This window comes from Brachycentrus maculatus, unplaced genomic scaffold (genome assembly GCF_059751285.1).
Source record: "Brachycentrus maculatus isolate JH-2025_06_01 unplaced genomic scaffold, ASM5975128v1 h1tg000285l, whole genome shotgun sequence".
NCBI lineage: Eukaryota > Metazoa > Arthropoda > Insecta > Trichoptera > Brachycentridae > Brachycentrus > Brachycentrus maculatus.
This window is the reverse complement of record NW_028281036.1, coordinates 1,820,810-1,843,919: the sequence shown is the minus strand read 5'-3', so window position 1 is coordinate 1,843,919 and position 23,110 is coordinate 1,820,810. Positions and strand designations below refer to the sequence as shown.

Below are 23,110 nucleotides of genomic sequence, written 5' to 3'. Positions count from 1 at the left end.
TAAACAGTGTAAGCCAGTTCTCGATGCCAGTACTGGCGCCAGTAGCTGACTCGATGTAAACCCGCCCCAAGTGTCGCCTTGCACGTAGGCCCGAGTCGATAACGTGACCTACGCAAAGGACCCTACGCCCTTAGCGAGTCTGCCAACTGCGCAGGTCGGGTCATGTTAAGGTCGGTTTTTTAATTCATTTTTCTGATTTAAAATTGATTAATAAACTCAAAAAGGTGCTCTTATACGAGTGTTTTATTTTTTTATTTAAATCGGCATGTCATTTCAGAAAGTTTATGCCCAATCAATTTTTTTTTATTCATTTAATATATTTACATTTTTATTTATAACATGATACATTTGAATCATTTAAACATATGGAGAACTTTTATATTTCGATTCGCTGTGCCTCTCTATAAAAGAGTCTGTGCTCTTGTGCTTGGAAAGGGACTTACACTCGTGGTTTAATGTTATATAATAAAAGATATAATAGTTTTTTTTATATATTTTTTTTTAGATTTAAATGTATAGAGCTTTAATTTTTTTCTTCAGGATTTTTATATCATCAATTTTTTTTATTTCTTTAGGGAGTTCATTGAAATGTTTGATTGCCAAATATTTGAAGTTTTGCTGAAATTGCTTGGTGTTGCATATAAAAACTGTGAAATTGCATTTTCAATAAATAGTGATATTAGAAAATAATGCAAGGCTAAGCTAGGGATAATTGAAAAGGTATTTTTTTAATGACCGGAATCGAAAAATCGATTAAAATTATAGTGTTATGTATTTGCTTCGTAAAACTTAAATTATAAATAGATTTTAACTCAGAGGACTTCCAAATCAATCAATGAAAATAATCAAAAAGATTAAGAAGAGTTATTTAAGGTGGTATGGATACGTGGAGCTAATGAATAAAGAGATGACGACTAAAAACATATATTTGGCGAATGTGAGCCCGAATGAGACTTGGCACGATCAGATCAATCAGAACCTAAAATCGGGTGGTGTCAAAAGTCTGCGAAGCAGTGTTGCATAAGCCGTAGTGACCACAAAGTGACTGCCGAAGTATTTAATGAATTTGGATTATTTTATACTTATTTTTTTTTCTGAAATAAAAACCTTCCATTTTATAAAAAATAAAAATAAAAATGATGAATTTGAGTATAAATAAAAACGTTAAAGGTACAGTAAACCTTCTTCTTCTTCTTCTATAGCCTTCTCTGTTCTCTACTGCTGGATATAGGCCTCTAACGTAACTTTCCATTTCCTTTGGTAAACCTACGAAATAATAATTTGACTTGGAGTATAAAGGCGTTAAAATACGTCGAAATTTTTTTTCAAAACTATTATATTATTAAACCTCGTTTTATAAACCCGCCCCCCACGTAACTGAAACATCCCCGTGAATAGTTCGCTTGTCTGGGGTCAGTTTTTGCGCAGTGCTGCACCGGCGCCCGCCGGGGCTGCCTGCAGTTCCTCCTTTAAAAAATCCTAAATTAAGAAAAAATATCAAATTATACTTTTTTTTTCCAAATCACTTATCAACTTACTCTTCTTTTCTTCTTCTATACATAATTTGGGTAAGATAAAATTTTGACATTTCTCTTGAATTAAAAAAAAAATGTGTATAACTTTTTACTGAAAAATATTGATAATTTTTCGAATGGCTGTATTTTTGTGACATCTGTTTCGACTTGCAGTGAAATTTTTAGCATTTTTTTTTGCAAGGCGTAACAGCTATTACTAAAAATAAGGAAGCTATAAATTCATGAATATTCAGTATACATTTATTAAATTATCACGTCAGTTGACCCTTTTCCGCACCCAATGGTGCATAGGACACTGTATAAAATTGATGGTTGTTTAGTATATGAAGGCAAGGTGATCAGTGCTGAGCAGTATTATATGAAGGCAAGGTGAGGGTAATACTTAATATATAAAAATTGGAGTGAAAACTAGAACGCTTTTATTTATTTTGACCTCCTCCCTGGGAATAGAACCTGGAATCTCCAGCACGGCAGCCAATCGCGCTTACCTCTAAAAACAAAACGAAAATAATGTTGGCAATAAAAATAAACACTTAAAAATTATCATAATAATGAACATTTATAGACTATAATGGACGCAAGTAGTGTGGTAGTCAACCATGGGTAGAATGGTGAATGTTACACGTGTGTAAAGCGATCACTTAACTAGCCAATGACAGGCCATAAGCCCTGTAAATACCCAGACATCCATATTCTTTTTCATCAATTTTGAGATGCTAAAAAATGTATTATTATTTTCATTAATTGATTTATTGTGAACTCGCTCATACTGTGTTACGAGTTTGATTAATATATCTAGAAATTTCAAGAATTTGAGAAGTGTGGTTGTCAATCATAGGTAGAATGTTAAAATTATCATGTGGGGACTGACCGGTGTCATTTCGTAATGGAACACGTTACGATGCGAGCATTGGTATAGTCAGTACAGCGTTACGAGTGCTCCATCCGAAGTCGGTTGCTCGCCGCGAATATTACAGTCGTAAGCTCTGTAAATGCCCAGACTTCCATATTCTTCTTCATCTATGTCGAAATATCAAAAATGTGTCGGGTTGTGGTCCCGTGGTTAGTGTCGCAGTTGAGTCAGTGTTTCTAGGTTCGAACCCACTCTACCACAATTTTGATACCTGTTTCTAATAATGAGCTACTAAAGCTCACAAAAAATAGTTTGAAATTGAAGTATTCTTGAAAATGATAAACACAAAAATATTTCTCTTTTTATTGAAAAAAAATATGTAAAAAATGTTTTTGAATTACTGTATAATGGTGTATTATTCTTCTTTCCAGTTCTACAGTTCTCAGATTAGCAGTTCCTAATCTCACCCCTTCACGATGACCACCTACTTCAACTACCCGTCCGCGGAGCTCCAGGAGGAGCTGAAGAAGATCGCCTACGCCATCGTGGCTCCCGGCAAGGGAATCCTCGCCGCTGATGAGTCCACCGGTACGGAAACTTCTCTCTAATATAACCCTCAACCATCCGATCCTGCTGTTTATGCTGCCCTAATACCCGATCACTTGTTTTATTGGAGTGAAACTTTTTTAGGCGCTCTAGAGGTTGGTCTGTATCAGACGTAAAAGTGAAATGCTTCCCTTCTCCAAATTAAACTGGTAGCTCTCTTCGTTGCATATGTTATATACAGTCTAAGTGCATGCTCCGCATGTACAACCTTTCCCGTACTGATCATCCAAAAATTAAATGTGATCCGAAGCGGGGTACCAAAATACCCTAGTTCATATTTGTATGGAAATTGTAGTACGCAGCTCGTAACTCGCCACCAGCTGAGTCACAGATTCCATTTCCTTTCAAGCGTGCAACTATGCGCTGACTAAACGAGAGCAAGACGATATGCGAAATGCCGAAAATCAGATCAAACGAAAACAGACTATTCTAATTGTCTCACTCTCTCTTTGTAGTAATACCACCTTTATTAGAGTGAAAGAAATAACATGTCTCTATCAGACAAAAATAAACGTCTTGATATATAAGTATGTAGAACTCGCGGTACCTACCGACTGATAGTGCTTTTTATTAAAAACATTATTTGAAACATTTAATGATTTCAATTTATAATAATAAAAAAGGAAAATTTTCTTTTATATTACTTTTAAGATTACAAAAAATATTTTGTAAGTAGCTCTTATAACACTAAAGTTATCAAATTAAAATTCTCGTATGGGAGATTTCAATCCCCGTATTCAAGCCGACTAGGTTAATATGTAGCATAGAGAACTAGTAGACGATTGCACATTATATTGTACATTAGCTGAACACAATAGTTTTAATATTTAATGTGTTCCGCATAAACCAACAGGATGATTCAGAATAAAATGTATTTATACGTATCCTGCTTTCACACAATTAGGGAAAATGTTGTTATACCCAACAACAATGTGTTAAAAATTTTCTTGCATTTTTTACAGGAACCATGGGAAAGCGTCTTCAAGACATTGGAGTTGAAAACAATGAGGAACACCGTCGCAACTACAGAGAACTGCTTTTCAGCACTGAGAGCGTGAGTCCGCCATTATTTTTTTACATTTCGCTCCAACTGCTGAAATCATCACAGACAGCTAGACGCTAGAGACAGTTCAAAGATCAATATGCAATCAACTATTTCAGAATGACAAATATCCAAATGGCAGTATTCATAATTATTATTATTGGAATTGATTGAAGCATCGAGATGTTCTATTAATGTTTTTTTTTAAATTTTATTCATTGATAAAATATTTAAAAAATTCCATTACTGCCGACCCTAATCCACACCTAATGATACTTAGGGCACTGCATCAAATTGATACAATGTTAATTTGTTTGCTTATCACGTGAATCAATCCTGCTCTTCAGGTAACCAGTCCAGGGTAATATTGACTTCTCTACCGATACAAACATATGTGATACGTCTGCTATGTCATCGCCCAAATGCAATAAGCTGTATCCCATACATTCAGGAACAATAAAATACACCAGCAACCACAGAAACATTTGTGATATCGTTTACTCCTTTCAACAACTTCATATATCAAAAATCATAAATTTTCAATTGTGCATGTTTTCGGAATACCCTAAAAATGTACTATATCCCAGAAAAAGAGGCATATTTTTAACTTAACATTTACCCGCTACAGGGCAGAAAGTGTTGTTTTTGCATTTTGAAGAAAAGGTATTGTTTGTTTTTTTTAAATGTACTAATTATTTTTCAAATGGAGAAAAACTCTTCAGGTTTCACCTAAAAAGATCTGTTGCCCAGTAAAAATTTCAATGATTGGCTTGATATTTATTTTTAATACATTTTATTATATTCTTAAACTTTAAAAATGACTCCTGGAAAATCAAGTTTTTTGATATATGACGTTGTTGAAAGGAGTGAGCGATATGCCGCCCACAAACACGAATTATGACTTGCTTCCACTAAACCGCTGAACGCTGTCTCGTGTTTGAACGATGCCTTACCGGTGCTGCGTCCTTTCCCAGCAGGCCATCTCGGAGAACATCTCGGGAGTCATCCTGTACGAGGAGACTCTGTACCAGAAGGCCGCCGATGGCACCCCGCTCGTGGAGATGCTCAACAAGAGGGGGATCATTCCCGGAATCAAGGTGGACAAGGGTGTCGTGCCGCTCATGGGGTCCGAAGACGAGTGCACCACCCAGGGTAACTGATCTCCTCAACACTTCTGTCCTTCTGTCCTAATAATAATAATATTAATAATTAACAGTAATAATATTAATCATAATATATTTATTGTAACTGCAGACAGTTTGTAGGATTCCATATTGAATTGTTGGGTTACATATCAAAAATTAAACAAGGTTTATTTGGTTGAATTCTACATTTATTTATGTATATGTTAATACGTGACGCGTTTCGTCTTCATAGGACATTATCAAACACTGCTTAAACAAGGTTTATATGGTTGAATTCTATATTTATTTATGTATATGTTAATACGTGACGCGTTTCGTCTTCATAGGACATTATCAAACACTGCTTAAACAAGGTTTATATGGTTGAATTCTATATTTATTTATGTATATGTTAATACGTGACGCGTTTCGTCTTCTTAGGACATTATCAAACACTGCTGTTAGACATTATCAAACACTGAGTGTTTGATAATGTCCTAAGAAGACGAAACGCGTCACATATTAACATATACATAAGTAAATTTAGAATTCAACCAAATAAACCTTGCTTAATTTTGGATATATTACCCAACAATTAATTACAATAGCTCCCAACTCGTGCCCAGTACATGTCTTCAGCATGTGGGGCTATTATGAGTGCGCATGTGACTAAACATGCCGATTTTGGACTTTCCTCAAAGGAGTCATGAACAGCCGCTCTTATAACTACAGCCCAGTGACATTTATTTATAAAATGGCTCTTTTACTGTTATCTGTGGTTGGTATTTAAACACTAAAACTAAAAAAATTATGTACAACATTTTGAGTGTGAGGAGAAAATGATATTTTCTGGCGTTTCTCATGTATGTGATTTTAATCCAGGATTCGGACCTCACATACTATCAAAAGAGTTTCTGCTAAATAAAAAGCTTTTCATTTCACCAATAGATGTCTCTAGTGAAGTTCTAGTGAATCAAGACCAATGTTTCGAAATTGGTTCATATATATAGAACTTCCAAGAATTTGAATAGTGTGGTTGTCAATAATGGGTATAATTGGTGAACGTTACACGTGTGTAAAGTGATCACCTAAACCAGCCTATGACGGTCGTTAGCCCCGTAAATGCCCAGACTTCCATATTCTTCTTCATCTTTGATGAGATGTAGAAAAATAAAAAAATTCTGTTTGACCCACAATATTTTACTTATACAAAGTTTTTGCTGTCAAAGAAAACCCATGAAATATAAATTGTATGTTTAAAATGGAATACATGTTGTATAACTTTGTGTCAAACATTTTAGGGAAAATATAGTCTGAAGGCATCTTCAACAGCTTCTTCCCAAGACTAATAACCCTGTCCGGGAGTATGTACGTAAATGAATGTCAGTGCGAATTTTCCTTAAAGGAGTATGAAGTTAATGAATGTCGAAGTCTGTCTGTCAGTTAGTATGATGTAACTTGTATAGCAATGACGTCTGTGGATATTTGTGTGTAATTTTGTCATATTGAATAGGCGTTTTTTTTGTAAAATTATTTTAACATAATTTCTTTCTTCATAATGCATTGATTTAATGAAGAAAAAAAAATTTTCCATGTATAAAAAACCCACTCTCCACAGAAAGTCGGACATCAATTTTTGTACTCCCGGAAAGGTTAATTGCCTATGTGATTCTCCAAGGCAGTCCTATAGTATATTGTAGCATTTGTCTAGTGCTCCGGAGATATTGAGATGTTTCTCGGTTCCAGGTCTGGATGACCTGGCCGCCCGCTGCGCTCAGTACAAGAAGGACGGCTGCCACTTCGCCAAGTGGCGCTGCGTGCTGAAGATCGGCAAGAACACGCCCTCCTACCAGTCCATCCTGGAGAACGCCAACGTGCTGGCCCGCTACGCCTCCATCTGCCAGTCCCAGAGGATCGTGCCCATCGTGGAGCCCGAGGTCCTGCCCGACGGTGAGCCAGCACCACCCGATACCACCCAAAACTATCCAACACTACCCAACACCTCCCAACATTACCCCGCTACTCACACGCAGTCGTGTTCAACCACCACCCAACACTACCCGACACCACCCGACACTACCCAACACTACCTAATACCACCCAACACTACCCAACACTACCTACCATCACCCAATACTACATAACACCACCAACACTACCCTATACCACCCAATACTATACAACACCACCTAACACTACGCATCACCACCCAATACTACACAACACCACCCAACACTACCAAATACCACCCAACACTACCCATCACCACCCAACACCACCCAACACTACAGATAGCAGCAATGGAATATATATTTTCATGAATTATACTGCAACTCTGATGTTTGAATTCCAGGTGACCATGATTTGGAGCGTGCCCAGAAGGTCACGGAGACCGTCCTCGCCGCCGTATACAAGGCCCTGAGCGACCACCACGTCTTCCTCGAGGGAACGCTCCTCAAGCCCAACATGGTACGTAGCACTTTCCCAACACGCTCCGGAATAACTTGCATTCAGTGTTGGATAATCGGATGAATGTTGATGAATGAGGTATTTCTACATGGAAGAGGATGGCTATTTTCCTTGGCTCTACTTGACCGAGTTTCTCCGGGGTATGCTTGGCTACAACAGTTAAGAGACTAGAAGGAATGTGTATTTGATTACGCATTTTTATCAATTGCTGCGCGGTATGATCGATAATCCTGAATTTATCCAGAGCATTGGTCTGTATGTTCGCAATAGTTACCTAAGACAGCGTCAGCATAGATTGTTTCACATTCCTATACACAGGACCAACCTGCCGATGGTTATGCCTGTAGAAATAGCTAGCGCCGGATATGTGTCTGAAGGAGTATTCCGAAGCGGGATTCTTCTACATTTTTAGCAGTAGTATTCTTGCTTATTTCAGATTTTAGTTAACGTATACGCCTTAAATTTTAGTTTGTAATGTGTATGTTTATTAAAAATAAATAAATTGGCTTAAAAAATTTTTTCAAAATTTATAGTTATATTAGTATATAACCACTCACTGAGATTTTTATGTCTACCGATTTCGAGATGTACCCGTCTCTTCGTCAGGACAATCACCACCGTAGCATGCAAACATAACTACCATAGCACTATTCACACACTAAAAACTACACCAAAAGTTTTTGTAACATTTTTACTAAAAAATATATAAAAGTAAAAATGACTTACCACATAGTAAATGCTTTAAATATTAATAATATTGAGAATAATAAAGGGTCCGCCAAATAACTTTTTTTTTTTGAAAATGCTATAAGTGCTATCGAGTGTAGCTTCGGCTGTGTGGCACGTAGCGCCGTCCTGTTGAAACCAAATGTTGCCAATATCCTCCTCTTCAATTTTTGTGAACAAAAATCCGTTCAACATGGCCCGATAACGATCGCCATTGACTGTAACGGCCACTCCTTGCTCATTTTCAAAGAAAAATGGCCCAATTATGCCTCTGGACCAAAATCCGCACCAAACAGTGACTCGTTTTGGGTGTACCGGCTTTTCAATGTATGCGTGCGGGTTTTCTGTGCCCCAAATACGACAATTTTGCTTGTTTACATACCCGCCAAGATCAAAATGAGCTTCATCCGAAAAGATGATTTTTTTGGCAAAATCGGCATCTTCTGTAAGTCGATCGCAGGCCCACTCAGCGAAGCGAAAACGCATTGGATGGTCAGTTGGCTTCAACTCCTGAACCAATTGGACTTTGTATGGCGTCATACCAAGGTCTTTATGCAAAATTCGTCTCAATGATGTCTCCGAAATGTTCAATTGTTGAGAACGACGGTGAATTGATGTTGATGGCGCTTCACGCACACTTTCTGCCACAACATCGATATTCTCGGGTGTACGCACTGTTTTTGGCTTTTCACGCTTTGGTTTATCGATGAGGATGCCAGTTTCTTTCACTTTTTTCACAAGATAACGAACATACGGAGCTGACGGTGCTTCTCTTCTTCCAAAAACCGTACGCAATTTTCGCACACATTCTGCAACATTACCATGATTTTCAAAGTAATGTCGCAATATTTCCCAGCGTTGTTCAAGCGTATACACAACCATATTCGCTCAGCGGAAGGATAAAACTAATTATCTGTCAAATCAGACATGAGCTAAGTGTTACCATTCACGAAATAAGCACTAGTTGAAAAAAAAAACTTTAGATGGCGGACCCTATATAAATAAATTGAATTAATTATTAATTGAATGAATGTTCCCCTCGCCAGGTCACAGCCGGACAGTCCTGCTCCAAGAAGTACACCGCCGCTGACATTGCTAAGGCCACCGTGACAGCTCTCCAGAGGACTGTTCCAGCCGCCGTTGTCGGTAAGAGATCAAATTCTAAACACTATTGACATCTCAATATACATGAAAAAGAATATGTAAAATATGCCTGAGTATTTTTCTAAATCCTCACCTCTTAACTCCTGCATACATAATTAATCTCATGACACTGCACACTTGAGTTCACTAGAGCCATCTTATAGTTGGATCGAGAAAGCTTTAATTACCCTTTATTTGGATCGTGGTCATGGTTCGGATCACGGATCAGGTCATAAGCCCTGTAATACCCAGACTTTCTTCAAAACTCTTATCTGCACCCCAATGGTGAATAGAGCACTGTATCATATAAACGCAGAGTTATCTTGATCGGTATCACACAAAGGAAAGGTGATCAGCCTTCCGCTTCAGGTACCAGTCCAGTTTGATATTGAATAAATATCAGAGTGAAAAATCACTTATATTTATTCGGCCCTCTCTGGGAATCAGCCCGGGACGTCCAGTATGGTAGTCAAGTATGCTGACCATTACACTACGGAGGCGGAGAAAAGTTTTTACTGTCTAAAAAGAAAAACGCATTTAATTTAAAAGGAATAGCCCCCAAACCCTTTATTAGAGGCTTGTCTGCAGAAAGGATAGTAAGGATTGGGAAGGTAAATGTGAAAAATACATCACAAACACCCATACCTATTGAAAATAAATCTTTCTTGAATTTATTTTGCACTTGGTAATCGAACCCGCAACGCCAGTTTTGCAGTCGAGCGTCTACCCAACTACGCCCGGCACATGAATCCTGCATACTGCCAGTGAATACATACGCACTTAGAGACCATGGCTCTAAGAAAAGAAAATGCAAAGAAAGTCACATGCACAGAGCGATCCATACTTGGTTTAAACCAGATGTTACTGCTAATGGTACTGGAACACTTGTGATGAGGAAGACGGAAAGGCATAAATGAAGACAATTATTTATTCATAAAAAATTACAAAGTTATAAGGGCGAAAAGAACAAAGCTACACCAATATATCAAAAATTATAACACACTTATAAGGGCGAGAAGAACAATGCGACACCAATAGAAAAAGAGCGAGCACATAAAAAATTTCCCTCCACCCTTTATATATGATTTTAAAGGAGTTACGTGTGGTGGGGACAATATTATAAACAAAATAAAAGTCGATGAACTGCGTCTCTTTGTTCTTCTCGCATACATTTATGAATACTATTTTAGTACACAAATTCTTATAAAAAATACATTTGGGATGAACACCAGACTTTCTCTATATTTGCCCAAAAAAAAGTAATGTTTTTTCTTGCTAAAAAAAATAATTTCTTTGAATCTGACGGGAGTCTTGCGAGTACCGTTATAAACGTCTAGTGTAGTTAATGCAAAATGATTAGGGTCTAGTCCTGATTGTGTCTGCCTCTTCCCACAGGCATCACTTTCCTTTCCGGCGGGCAGTCGGAGGAGGAGGCCTCCGTGAACCTGGACGCCATCAACAAGTACGTGGGGCGCAAGCCCTGGGCGCTCACCTTCAGCTACGGGCGCGCCCTGCAGGCCTCCGTGCTGCGCGCCTGGGCCGGCAAGCCCGAGAACGTGCCCCTGGCGCAGAAGGAGCTGCTCAAGAGGGCCAAGGTAACTAATAATCAACCCAGACTGTTTCTCTGAATATCCAATCTAGGCGGTGGTCGGGTGAAAAAAGTTTGAGTATCTGTGGTTTATCTTAAATAACCGCAGATTCTCAAGCTTTTTAGCCGAGCACCCCTGCTGAAATATTTTGTCGATTCAAGATACGGAATTGACAGAATATCCTCTTATATAGAGGAGAAAGGAATACATTATTCATTTTTTCGTTTAACCATATCCGCTCCCTATGTGGAGCATGTGGAGACCACAAACTGTCTCCAAGCTTTTCTATCGGCCGCCAGCTCCCTTACACCCTCCAAAGTCAGGTCTGCATCCCAAAGTTCAGACGAGAGCCGCTGATGGATTGTCAGCAGTGGTCGTCCTGGGCGGCGCGACAATATGTTCTAAACCTTGTCTCATTTCTATCGTTGTTATATTTTTTATTGCTTTTTTTAAACTTAGATAGATGCCTCGTATGTATTGCATTATACTTGCTTTTCTGCACACGTAGTATTAGATTAAATAACACTGTAATTAACAATAATTTACTTTTCTTAGTACATACATACATATGCAGTCGAACCTGAATATAAGTAAAACCTCTTTAAAAGAGACGTCTGTAAGTCATCAAATTTAATTCAATATAAAAATCTCGGTTCTGCATACACTCGTCTTCAAATCGACTGCAGCTGTCGGTTACGACTGCAGAACAGAGTTCGCGCAACAAATTTTTTGTATCAAAACTGCAGAATCCCCGACTGTGGCAGCTTAAACCAGTTGACTTCAAAACCTTCAAGCTGTCGAAATATACAGTGCTAGCTCGCTAATCTGAATGTTAAACTATGCCAGTTTTCAAAATTTCCACCTTCAATATAGCCATCAGTCAGTTAACTGGGCTGAAGAAGTCATCCAGAACACTGAGCAATTGATGGTTTTAAGATGAATGCGTGATTTAGCCCTTAAACACCAGTTAAATTCGTTGATTCCAATGAAATTAGAGTGGAACCTCTCATAACAAGCATAATTCGTTCCGGAATATTACTCGTTAACCGAAACAGTTTTGTTTTGACTGTCGTTTAAGTCCCTGGTTCACAAGTGAATGTCGTGAAAAAGGGACTTGCGCTTTCTCTTTTATGCTTTCTCTCTCGTTAAGGGAGCAACTTTTTCATAATTTTTTTGCTTGTTTCACGAATTACTCTCGTTATGAGAGATTCCGCTGTATCTGATCTTTTTCAAGCTTAAATAAAGTTTTTAACTATCCATTCTTTACCTGTATAAAAAAGGAAAATTAGGAGAATTTTCACTAACCGAAATTTCGTTTTTATCTCTCATTTTTCTCAAAACACTCAGTAGTCCGAACTATTATTAGCTATTATTAACTCAGCAGTCCGAATTAGATTCCCTAATTCAAACGTTCGAATTCTAAATAATTCGAACGTTACAGTTATTATTAACTCAGTAGTCCGAATTAGATTCCCTAATTCGAACAAGCACGATTTACATTCCAGTTATTATTAACTATTATTAACTCAGTACTCCGAATTAGATTCCCTAATTCAAACGTTCGAATTCGAAATAATTCGAACATTACAGTTATTATTAACTCAGTAGTCCGAATTAGATTCCCTAATTCGAACAAGCACGATTTACATTCCAATTACCGAGCTGGCACTGTACTTACTTTCCACTATTTTTATTTACCGTAGAACGGGGTTACTTGAACTTTGATGTGTTACTTGAGCCCAGTACAAAAAAATAAATTAAACCTGTATTTGGTCTACAATAATTAATGTATCGTGACAATGAGTGTCACCTGTCAGGGAAACAATGAATCATGGCGATGCATTCATTATTGTAGACCAAATACAGATCTAAATATTTTTTTGTACTGGGCTCAAGTAACACATCAAAGTTCAAGTCCCGTTCAACGGTATCTGTTTTGTGTGTGTATTTTTCATTTTCCTAATTTACTTTGTTTTGCATTTTCATTCTCTTCCCGCCCGACGTCTACCGTGCTTTGCATGTGTCTTCCTTCAAACGCAACATTGGATACGACACCGCTATTGACACTAAAAAATCTCAACACCAAAATGAAATTTAAACATTTCCAATCAACTTTGCAGGCCAATGGATTGGCTTGCCAGGGAAAATACGAAGCCGGCTCAATTGGCTCTTTGGCCGGCGCCAAGTCAAACTTTGTCAAAACACATGCGTATTAATGCATCAAACAACACACTCACATTCCGGACTTTATTCCAATATTGTGCCAATGATTTTTTTTAATGAAATCGCTTTTTCTCACCAAAACCACTATGGGAGTTTTTTTTTCGTAACAATTTTAAATGAATAATTTTTGAGACCAAATTTTGATAATAATGTACTTTCAGGCGAGATAATTGATAGCCCGTAACATAAATTTCTTTAAGCCAAGGTAACATTCAACATAATTGTTTTTTTTGCTTTAAGCATCGTTTTTGTAACGAAAAAAAGTTATTTCTTCTAAATAAATTTGGTTGGTTTTGAAAAGAAAAAAGTGATTAAAAGGAGTTTAAAAGAAATTAAAAAATTTTTTTTTAAATAATTTCTAAAAAAAACATCAAATTCCAATATATATTCTAAAAAATGTGCACTATTGTGTATTTCATGCAAGTAAAAATTTAAATAATTTAAGTTTTACCTAGTAAATACCACAATAGTGGTATGCATTTAAGTACTTAGTAAAACATAAATTAAAAATGGATAGATTTTACTACAAAATGACTGCCGAATCAGTTTATGAAACTAAAAATTAAAAGTAGAAACATTTTAATGGCTAAAAAAACTTAATCAAGTAGAGTTTAGCTCACAAAAGTTCCAATAAAGAATTGAACTAATAATTTTATTCAAAAATATTAAAATACACTCCCATAGATGGTAAAAAGACTGTTTTATTTTTTTATCTGTTTTTAATACTTAAATACATTTTTTTATATTCAGAATTCCTAGCAGAAATCTGTAAATGTTATTTTTTTAACTGTTAATTATTTTTTTATTACATTTATAATTATTTTGCTCAATGTGCTTTGTTCTGATGTATTTTTAGATATTTTTTTATCTGTTACCGCTTTTGTAAAAATATAAAAAAGCTTTATATTTTTAGGCATGCATTTTTAAACAAAATTAATCAGTCCTGCATTTACTGTTATGTTTTTTTGTTTTTCAATAAACAATTGAATGTTTTATGTTTCTATTTCTTTTCCCTTGTGTTGCTAACCAATCCTTACCTAACCTCTCACCCTCTCACCAATTTTTCTATTTTTTGTGCACATTTTAAAAATACTCATATGTGTATAATGTAGATTAGTTATGTAGTCTAATATCGCTCACTCCTTTCAAGAACGTCATAAATCAAAAAACTTGATTTTTCAGGAGAACGTTTTTAAAATTTAAAAATATAATACGATGTATTAAAAATAAATATCAAGCCACTTATTGAACTGAAGGTTTTTATCTCCATTTGAAAAATATTTAGTATATTTAAAAAAATAATTAAACAATACCTTTTCTTCAAAATGCAAAAACAACACTTTCTGCCACGTAGCGGGTAAATATTAAGTTAAAAATATGCCTCTTTTGCTGGGTGGGATAAAGTACATTTTCTGGGCATTCCGAAAACATGCACAACTGAAAATTTACGATTATTGATTTATGATGTTCTTAAAAGGAGTGAGGGATATGTGTAATGTATTTTAGTTATGTAATCTAATATATTATCTTAAAAAGGAACCTTTTGCCGCTTGTGCACTTCACGGAATTGTACTGTCCTGCAGTCCAGTTTTGAAAAATGAAAGCTACTACGACAGTTTAGCGTGATCGAATTTACGCGCAACGTGTTCACGCACCGATCAAGAGCACCAATCCGAAGAAAGATGGACAAAAGCACAAGCCAATCATCCGTTTTTATGCTAACTGACGTGCCGGACAGTGAAATTCCGTGTAGTGAACAAATGCCCTTTGATAGTTAAAGCTTGTTAGTCATTTTGCAGAAATTAGAAAATTTTATATTTAAAATTCATATAAAATAGCAATTTGAGATTTGAACAAAGTCCTCCCAAAATTGGAGATAAAACTATGTATTTTTATTAATAGTGTAGTGGCTAGCGCACTAGGCTACCATGCTTGAGGTCCCGGGCTCGATTCCCCAGTGGGAAAAAATAAATATTAGTGATTTTACACTCTAATATTTATTTAATGTTACTCTGGACTGGTCCCTGAAGCGCAGGAGTTGCCTTCCTTCATGTAAGTAAAAATCTGCATTAAAACGATGCAGTGCCCTATACACCATTGGGTGCGGTTAAGGGTTAGGTTTTTATTAATCACCCTACCCATACGAGGTACATGACATGCTCGCTATATTATCGCCTGAATGCAACAAGCCGTATCCTGTACGTTCAGGTTCAAAAAAGTATATCCGAAATCACAGAAATTGTTCCTACTCGCTCTACGCATACGAATACGTCATACAACACTTTTTTTTTTAATCTAATTTAAAAAAGAGAAATATTTGTGTTTTTATTATATCGCTCATTCCTTTCAAGAATGTCATAAATCAAAAAACTTGATTTTTCAGGAGAACGTTTTTAAAGTTCAAAAATATAACAAAATGTATTAAAAATAAATATCAAGCCACTTGTTGAACTTTATACTGTGCAACAGATCTTTTTAGGTAAAACCTGAAGGTTTTTTCTCCATTTGAAAAATATTTAGTACCGTAAAGTGGGTTTACATTGCACCAAAATACTGCATTTTTTCAAAAAATTGTCTATTCCGATCAGGTTTTTTACTTTTTCTGAGGTTTCAACTATTGCAATGTAATAACACATATACCTGTAACATGTCTGATACGTTTTTAAATTTTTATCTATTTTGCCTGTATTTTTTTTTAATATTTATATTTTGGTGCAAAGTATCCCGGGGTAAAGTACAACTTTGCACCATGATATTTTCTCTACACTTTTCGTACTAGAATCCAAATTTATACAAAGTAAAGGCTATCCTACAAGTTTTGTTGCACCTTATGAAGGGTTTTGGCTCACAGTTCACTAAATGCAGATTATAATATTGTATAATTATGGAAAAATAAGACACTTGATAGAAATTTTTTTTTAAAAATATTGAAAAATCTAACAAAAATGTTTTTTTTTCAATACTGAAGGTTTAAAATTATATAAAATAAAAGGTGGATATTAAAACATATCGTACTACATAGGTAATAGGAATTAAAATTAAATTAGGTCTAAATATGTTCAAGTTCCGGGACGGTAAAGAAACCTCTTTTGGATTGCATTTTCGGTTCTTTTATGGAACCCGCTACATCCTTCCAAGAATATTGAAGAAAGTCATCCTTCATCGGCCACTTCCACGATTTGAGACTCTCCTGCATGGATTTAACAGCTCTGTCTTTCTTTATTTCCAAAATCTGTCCCGGAATTTTTTCTCCTTCATAATGAAATACGACATATTTTCCCACCTTCTTTTTTACTGGTCCTAATGAAACGGAAGAACAAATACGATAACTGGTTTCAGTCATCGTTTTTGTTCTTCTCCCTCTTCCTCAAAGCTTCCGTGTGAACTATAATCAGTTAATGATAGATATGCTGGAAGTTTCGATGCGGAAGGTGGGATCATTGATGTAGTTGGTTCAGGTAGCATTTGTGTCTCGTCAACGTTCATTTCGACATTTGGATCGTGAGCAATGCTCTTACCTGGTTCTATCAGTATCGTTTTCCTGCGTTTTAAGACTGAATTCTTTGGGTTGAAACTGTTTTCTTCCAAAAACTGTTGAAAACTCTGGCGCACGTCATCGTCATACGCTTTTAATGGCAACCGATTAAGCAACTGACTAGTTTTAGCAACAGTCAAGGTTTTATGTCTTTACAAAAATGATCTTATCCATTCAGAGCCTGGTACGTTGTTCTTTAATATTCGTACTCTTCTGCCAAATCTATCCAAATAGGCTATTAGAATGTAGCGAATGTTAAAAACACTCACTGGGAAACCGTACTCACTCATGTCTACTATGCAGTTTACGAAGGATTGCTCTTCGCCCTTGTCACATATCGGAGGTTTTCCCACAGGTTTTGTGTGCTGACCTTTGAGCTTATAGTTAATCGTCCTTCTGGGGATTTTGAAAATTTCTTTAGCCTTTCTTTGACTGATTGTACCATTTCGAATGGCCTCCAAACACTGCTCCACTCTCTTCGGTGTAAAATCGCAGTATCGTCTGGCATAAGGCCGCTGTTTGTGTGTTCTTGACATTTTTGAAAAAAATATACCATCAGGAATTAAGTAAGTACACAAAACCAATAGATATTTAGCAAACATGTCAAGTTGTACTAGCCTTTTTAAGACTTTTCATCAAATTAATTAACTATGGCCTTTTGTGGATACTTTGCACTTGGTGCAATGTTACCCCAAATGTGGTCAATACAAGTCAGTTCTTAAAAAAATATTATTTTTACATAAACTTGACAACGTAACTAAATAATACAGCATTTGAGAAAAGCAGGGCCTATCTACCTACGATTTAGAGACCACTCACTTGTTGTAACTAGTTTCAGTATACTGATTCCACTGGATTTTTTCGGACACAATTTTCAGACAGAAAACTTTCTTTACGTTTGGACAGGAAAAACGCATTGAAGCAATAGCGACCGACTGTTACTTCAGTAAACTAAAAAGTAGATTGAAGTGCCATCTATCAGAAACAATAGAAAGTAGAATGAAAAATGACATGTATCAGAGATGACCAGCTTTACAATTTCTTTACAGAAGGTGGTGCAAAGTATCACCCATGGTGCAAAGTATACCCACTTTACGGTATATTTAAAAAAATAATTAAAAAATACATTTTCTTCAAAATGCAAAAACAACATTTTCTGCCCTGTAGCGGGTAAATATTAAGTTAAAAATATGCCGTTTTTGGTGAGATGTAGTACATTTTCTGGGCATTCCGAAAACATGCACAACTGAAAATTGGCAATTTTTGATTTATGACGTTCTTGAAGGGGTGAGCGATATACACAAATATTTTAATTTCATACTATTTCTGTGAGCCTAAGCGGTTCATTACTAGAAATAGGTATCAAATTGTGGTAGAGTGGGTTCGAACCGAGAAACTCTGACTTAAGAGTCCGCGACACTAACCACGGGATCACGTTTTTTATTCGGTATTGAGTTTATTGTATCTACCTTGTAAGTGGGGAGTTCAACACAATCCATAGCTGAATAAGAATACATTCCTGACACCCTATTATTTTGATGTTGAGATTTCCCTAGCTTTGCTTGCTTTGTAGATTAGAAATTGGATGGTTTGTATATTAATTGAGCACTTAGTATGGTAAGTAGTTTCTTAAGCAAACTCGTATTTTATTATTATGGTGCGCAAGGCACTGGTTTGTGTCAATGCTGTGTTTTCCTGATCGCAAATTAGATGATGGCAAGTATTTTATTAAGATGTAAATTAATTCAATTGATGTCGCTATATGTGGAAGTCCTTATTTCGTACGATTAGGGTATTGGAATCAAAGACAGGAATCTCCGAAATCGCCCTTTCTGCTTTTTTTTAAAAAAGATTATCCTCGTCAAAAGTTTACCTGAAGGTAAGAAGAGGTGGAAAGTTATGACTTGAAAAATATAATACATTACCCAGAACAATTTAAAGAAGCGATCTTGCAATTATAATCCAAATTAAAAATGTAGATTTATAAAACATGGCAATGCCATTATACAAAACAGTAGCACTACGATACAAAAGTTTATGTACTACTTCTACTACTACTACTACTACCATCACGCTGTTTCCAAGCAGGGGTAGGCAGAGAGGATGGAACGCCACTCTTCTGTCCTGACATACACTCCTAGCTTCCTTCACATCACAAAGTTTATGTACAACCGGAAAAATTATTTGTAGGTTGACACATGAATAAAAATGGTTAATTATCAGATCGAAATTAATCTTTCTAGGGAATAAGTTCAAAATAAGAGTTGAAAAATGGTCAAAATCCAAGGATTTTGATAAAATCTGTAAAAAGGCAAAATTATGAAACCATTTATGGTTTTCCTACGCACATACAAAAAATGCTACTGATTTGTATATAATAACTTTGACAAATCATCTAGAGTTTCATGATTTCGTTGACAGATGACACTAGTATAGAATTGTAATATTTTTATTTTAAATACTTGTCATCGCATTTCACAAATAATGGGTTAAAAAATTAATTGATTCGTATAAAATTTCGGAGTGAGGGTCTAAAAAAAGGAAAAGTTTGGTCATTGATAGCAAATTTCGGTGTTTTATAAAATTAACCGATTGAGTAGTAAGATATTAATGAAAAGATTGTACCTGCTGAGTGAGTTTTTTTCATAAATGCATTTTAAATTTCAAAACTGAATATTACATAAAATGTCTTCTATACATATTAATTGGGAAAAAAACACACACAAAATAAAAATAAAACTGTTAAATTATTCATAAGTATAAACAGTGAGCATGAGTCCCTCTCCAAGCACAAGAGCTTAGACTCTTTTTTGGAGAGAACAGCTTATTCGTTGTTAAAAGTAGAAATGTCTAGCAAATGAATAAAATTATAATATAACACTCTCATTATCATTCATCGTTCACTTTGTGTAATACCACTTTAATAAGAACTAAATCATGACAGTGAATGATAAGAGTGTATTATATTGCCACAATACTTTATAAATACAAAATATAAAATTATAATATTTTTTGTAACTATATTAAATATATCCTCCTTAGTGTAATGGTCAGCATGCTCGGCTACCGTTCTGGAGGTCCCGGGTTCGATTCCCAGGGGGGGTCAAAGAAATATAAGTGATTTTTTCACTCTTCTTCAATATTACCCTGGACTGGTACCTGAAGCGGAGGGCTGATCACCTTTCCTTCATCTGTTAATGATCAAGATAACACTGCGTTTATATGATGCAGTGCCCTATGCATCATTGGGGTGCGGATAAGGGTTTGAATGAATGAATATTAAATAAATAATAAAATAGGGCATGCACATAATAAATAAATATTGTCAATTTGAAATAATCACCATGCCTCAAACCTGGTTTTTTATGTCCCCACTGTTGTGGCAGTACAAACGGAAAGGTTAATACTTAAATGTTTACTTTATCATGTTTTTTTCTTCTTTCTTTCTAGGCCAACGGAGACGCTTCTCTTGGCAAATACGTTGCCGGGTCAGTCGTGGGAGCCGGAGCCGATGCATCCCTGTTCGTTCAGAACCACGCTTATTAAGTTCTCCTAGCTGATCCTGCAGCAAACCTCAAATAGTCAGAACCTTTGCCTCAAAAGTGTACGCAAAATGTTTAGTAAACCAAAATGCTATAATTATATAAATGTCTATCTATCCACTTTGTCTCTTTAATGGCTTTCTCCTTCGATTAAACGTAGCGTCGACATCTGTCGACAATTTAGGAAATTAATCAAGTTAAAACATTTGGAAAGCATTCACCAAAGATTGATCGTTCTCTGTTGAAATTTAAAACAAATTTCAGAAGCCATTTCAAAGATGATTTATTATTTTTAAAATTCTAATTATCTTTTGAAGTCTTGCCATTTTATGTCTCGTTAAAATGGGCAAAGCTAACATTATCAACCACTATGTATGCTTGTTGATCTCTCAAAAATTTTTATTTTTACTAAGCAGTGTCGCTTCATTGGCATTTTGTTTCACAGCTGATAAATATTTGAACAGTATGATTTTTATTTTATATACATGATCATTTTCGTGTTTATTTTATAATTATATACATTTTTGAAAATCCTTTAATGTTCTCACTCGTTATGTAACTTTTAAAGTTTACGATTAAAAAACTGTTGAATTAGACACGTAAATGTGTGGAATAATTAACTTGTTACATATTATAACGAAAAAAATATTATATCTATCAAATTGATATTTATTGTACTGTTTTCTCTTTGGTGGGTTTTCTTAGTAAATAATTATATCTTTATCATGAAATTCTTTATGTGTGTTAAAATAGAATGCATGTTTTTATTTTTCTGATATTTAAATGAACTTTATATAAAAGTATAGTGAATATTATACATAGTTTAATGTGTAGGAATTTGATCAAGTTATAATTAATGTACGTATATTTAAAACACACGAGAAATGCAGGTTCAAAAACACATCCTTAAATCATCAATAAATGTAACTTATGTATAAATAAAATACAGTCTATAAAACACCAAACTTGTTTTATTCTTAATTTATGTATTTATATTTCATCATACAAATAATTACAAATTACAATAATGTGCCGTCACTGAGTTTTCCCGTGCCGAGGACACATTTTACAGTCTTCTTCTTTTGAGCCCTCTGACCTCCACTGCTAGATATAGGCCTCTTCCCCTTCTTTCCATTTCCTGAGGTCGGTTGCTGCTTGCAGCCAGTTTTTACCCCCCACAGCGACAATGTCATCATTTTACAATACTTATTTACAATATGTCCGCCAATTCTTGTCCGCCTCCGTAGTGTAATGGTCAGCACGCTCGGCTACCGTCTGAAGGTCCCGGGTTCGATTCCCAGGGGGGGTACAATAAATAAAAGTGTTTTTTTCACTGTAATACTTATTCAATATTACCCTGGACTGGTACCTGAAGCGGAAGGCTGATCACCCTTCCTTCATGTATTAACGATCAAGATAACACTGCGTTTATACGACATAGTGCCCTATGCACCATTAGGGTGCGAATAAGGGTTTATTATTATTATTATTTACAATATAATTTATATTTGAAGCACTAACTTTGTGATTTTTCATTTTATAATTAAAATGTAAACTTGTTTTAAAATCACTATAAATATTTTATTATAACTTGATTGTAATAAAATATTTATAGTGATTTTAAAACAAAGTTACATTTTAATTATTGCTTATTTATAAATCTATATTAAATAAAATTGTTTATGACATGCAATCAAATACAATATGGCAAAATGACTCGGTTTCAGATCTATCCACCTCCATTATCCATTTATGAATAGCTTTTTTATATATCTCTCACTCCTTTCAAGAACGTCATAAATCAAAAATTGTCAATTTTCAGTTGTGCATGTTTTCGGAATGCCAAAATGTACTATATCCCAGCAAAAGAGGTTTATTTTTAACTCAATATTTACTCGCTACAGGGCAGAAAGTATTGTTTTTTCATTTCGAAGAAAAGGTATTGTTTAATCATTTTTTTTAATAAACTAAATATTTTTCAAATGGAGAAAAAACCTTCAGGTTTTACCTAAAAAGATCTTTTGCATAATAAAAAGTTCAATAAGTGGCTTGATATTTATTTTTAATACATTGTATTATATTTTTAAACTTTAAAAACGTTCTCCTGAAAAATCAAGTTTTTTGATTTATAACGCTCTTGAAAGGAGTGAGCGATATGTATAGCTTCTTTTTTTAGTGATTTTATGAAGAATGGAAGTAGGTCTTACATCTTTATTGCGTAATAATCAAAGTTCTTTAAACCAAAGAGGTATGTGTTAGGAACCTTAAGAATATTGATTGCAACAAAGATGAAAACGTTATTTAATTCTGGGTATTAACAGAAATGTGAAATGTGAGTGAAATAAGGATGGAATGCAAAGCTGAGATAAGCATTATCGATAAAATTAAGAAAGGTGTGTTGAGATGGTTTGGACATGTAAAACGAATGAGTGAGGAAAGAAGGGTAGAACAAATTTATTAGATGAATGTAATTGGAAAAAGGAGCTTACACCCTGATACCATCTAGATGGGTCGATAAGGGTCAAATGATGAAGAAAACACCCTTGAGATGATTATGTACAAAAATGGGGTTATATACATTAGCCAGTATTGTTATTTGAAATAAATAGCGTAAATGTAACAACATTCTTGCTTCGTAAGGTAGCGGTTAGCGTGTTAAGCTACCGCTGTGAAGGTCTTGTGTTCAGTTCTCAGGGGGTCAAAATAAATCAGTGATGTTCACT

At 35.3% G+C, this 23,110-nt stretch overlaps 1 protein-coding gene across 13 annotated transcripts in view; it reads left to right on the top strand.

Moving 5' to 3' along the window:
- LOC148305157 (fructose-bisphosphate aldolase-like) overlaps window positions 1–21,352 on the top strand; it is a 30,011-nt gene extending 8,659 nt beyond the window's left edge. For 3 of the 13 annotated variants that reach the window (XM_088267242.1, XM_088267244.1, XM_088267245.1), the window contains exons 2-9: window positions 2,820–2,976; window positions 3,957–4,048; window positions 5,014–5,188; window positions 6,907–7,110; window positions 7,514–7,629; window positions 9,402–9,501; window positions 10,894–11,093; window positions 20,296–21,352. In XM_088267242.1, the coding sequence (XP_088123368.1) occupies window positions 2,865–2,976; window positions 3,957–4,048; window positions 5,014–5,188; window positions 6,907–7,110; window positions 7,514–7,629; window positions 9,402–9,501; window positions 10,894–11,093; window positions 20,296–20,391 (1,095 nt within the window). In that variant the 5' untranslated portion in view covers window positions 2,820–2,864 and the 3' untranslated portion in view covers window positions 20,392–21,352. Of the gene's footprint in view, window positions 1–2,819; window positions 2,977–3,956; window positions 4,049–5,010; window positions 5,189–6,906; window positions 7,111–7,513; window positions 7,630–9,401; window positions 9,502–10,893; window positions 11,094–13,207; window positions 14,304–20,295 lie in introns of those variants that run through there. The other 10 variants (XM_088267236.1, XM_088267238.1, XM_088267239.1 and 7 more) reach the window with 4 other exon arrangements.
- The last annotated feature ends 1,758 nt before the right edge of the window (window positions 21,353–23,110 follow it).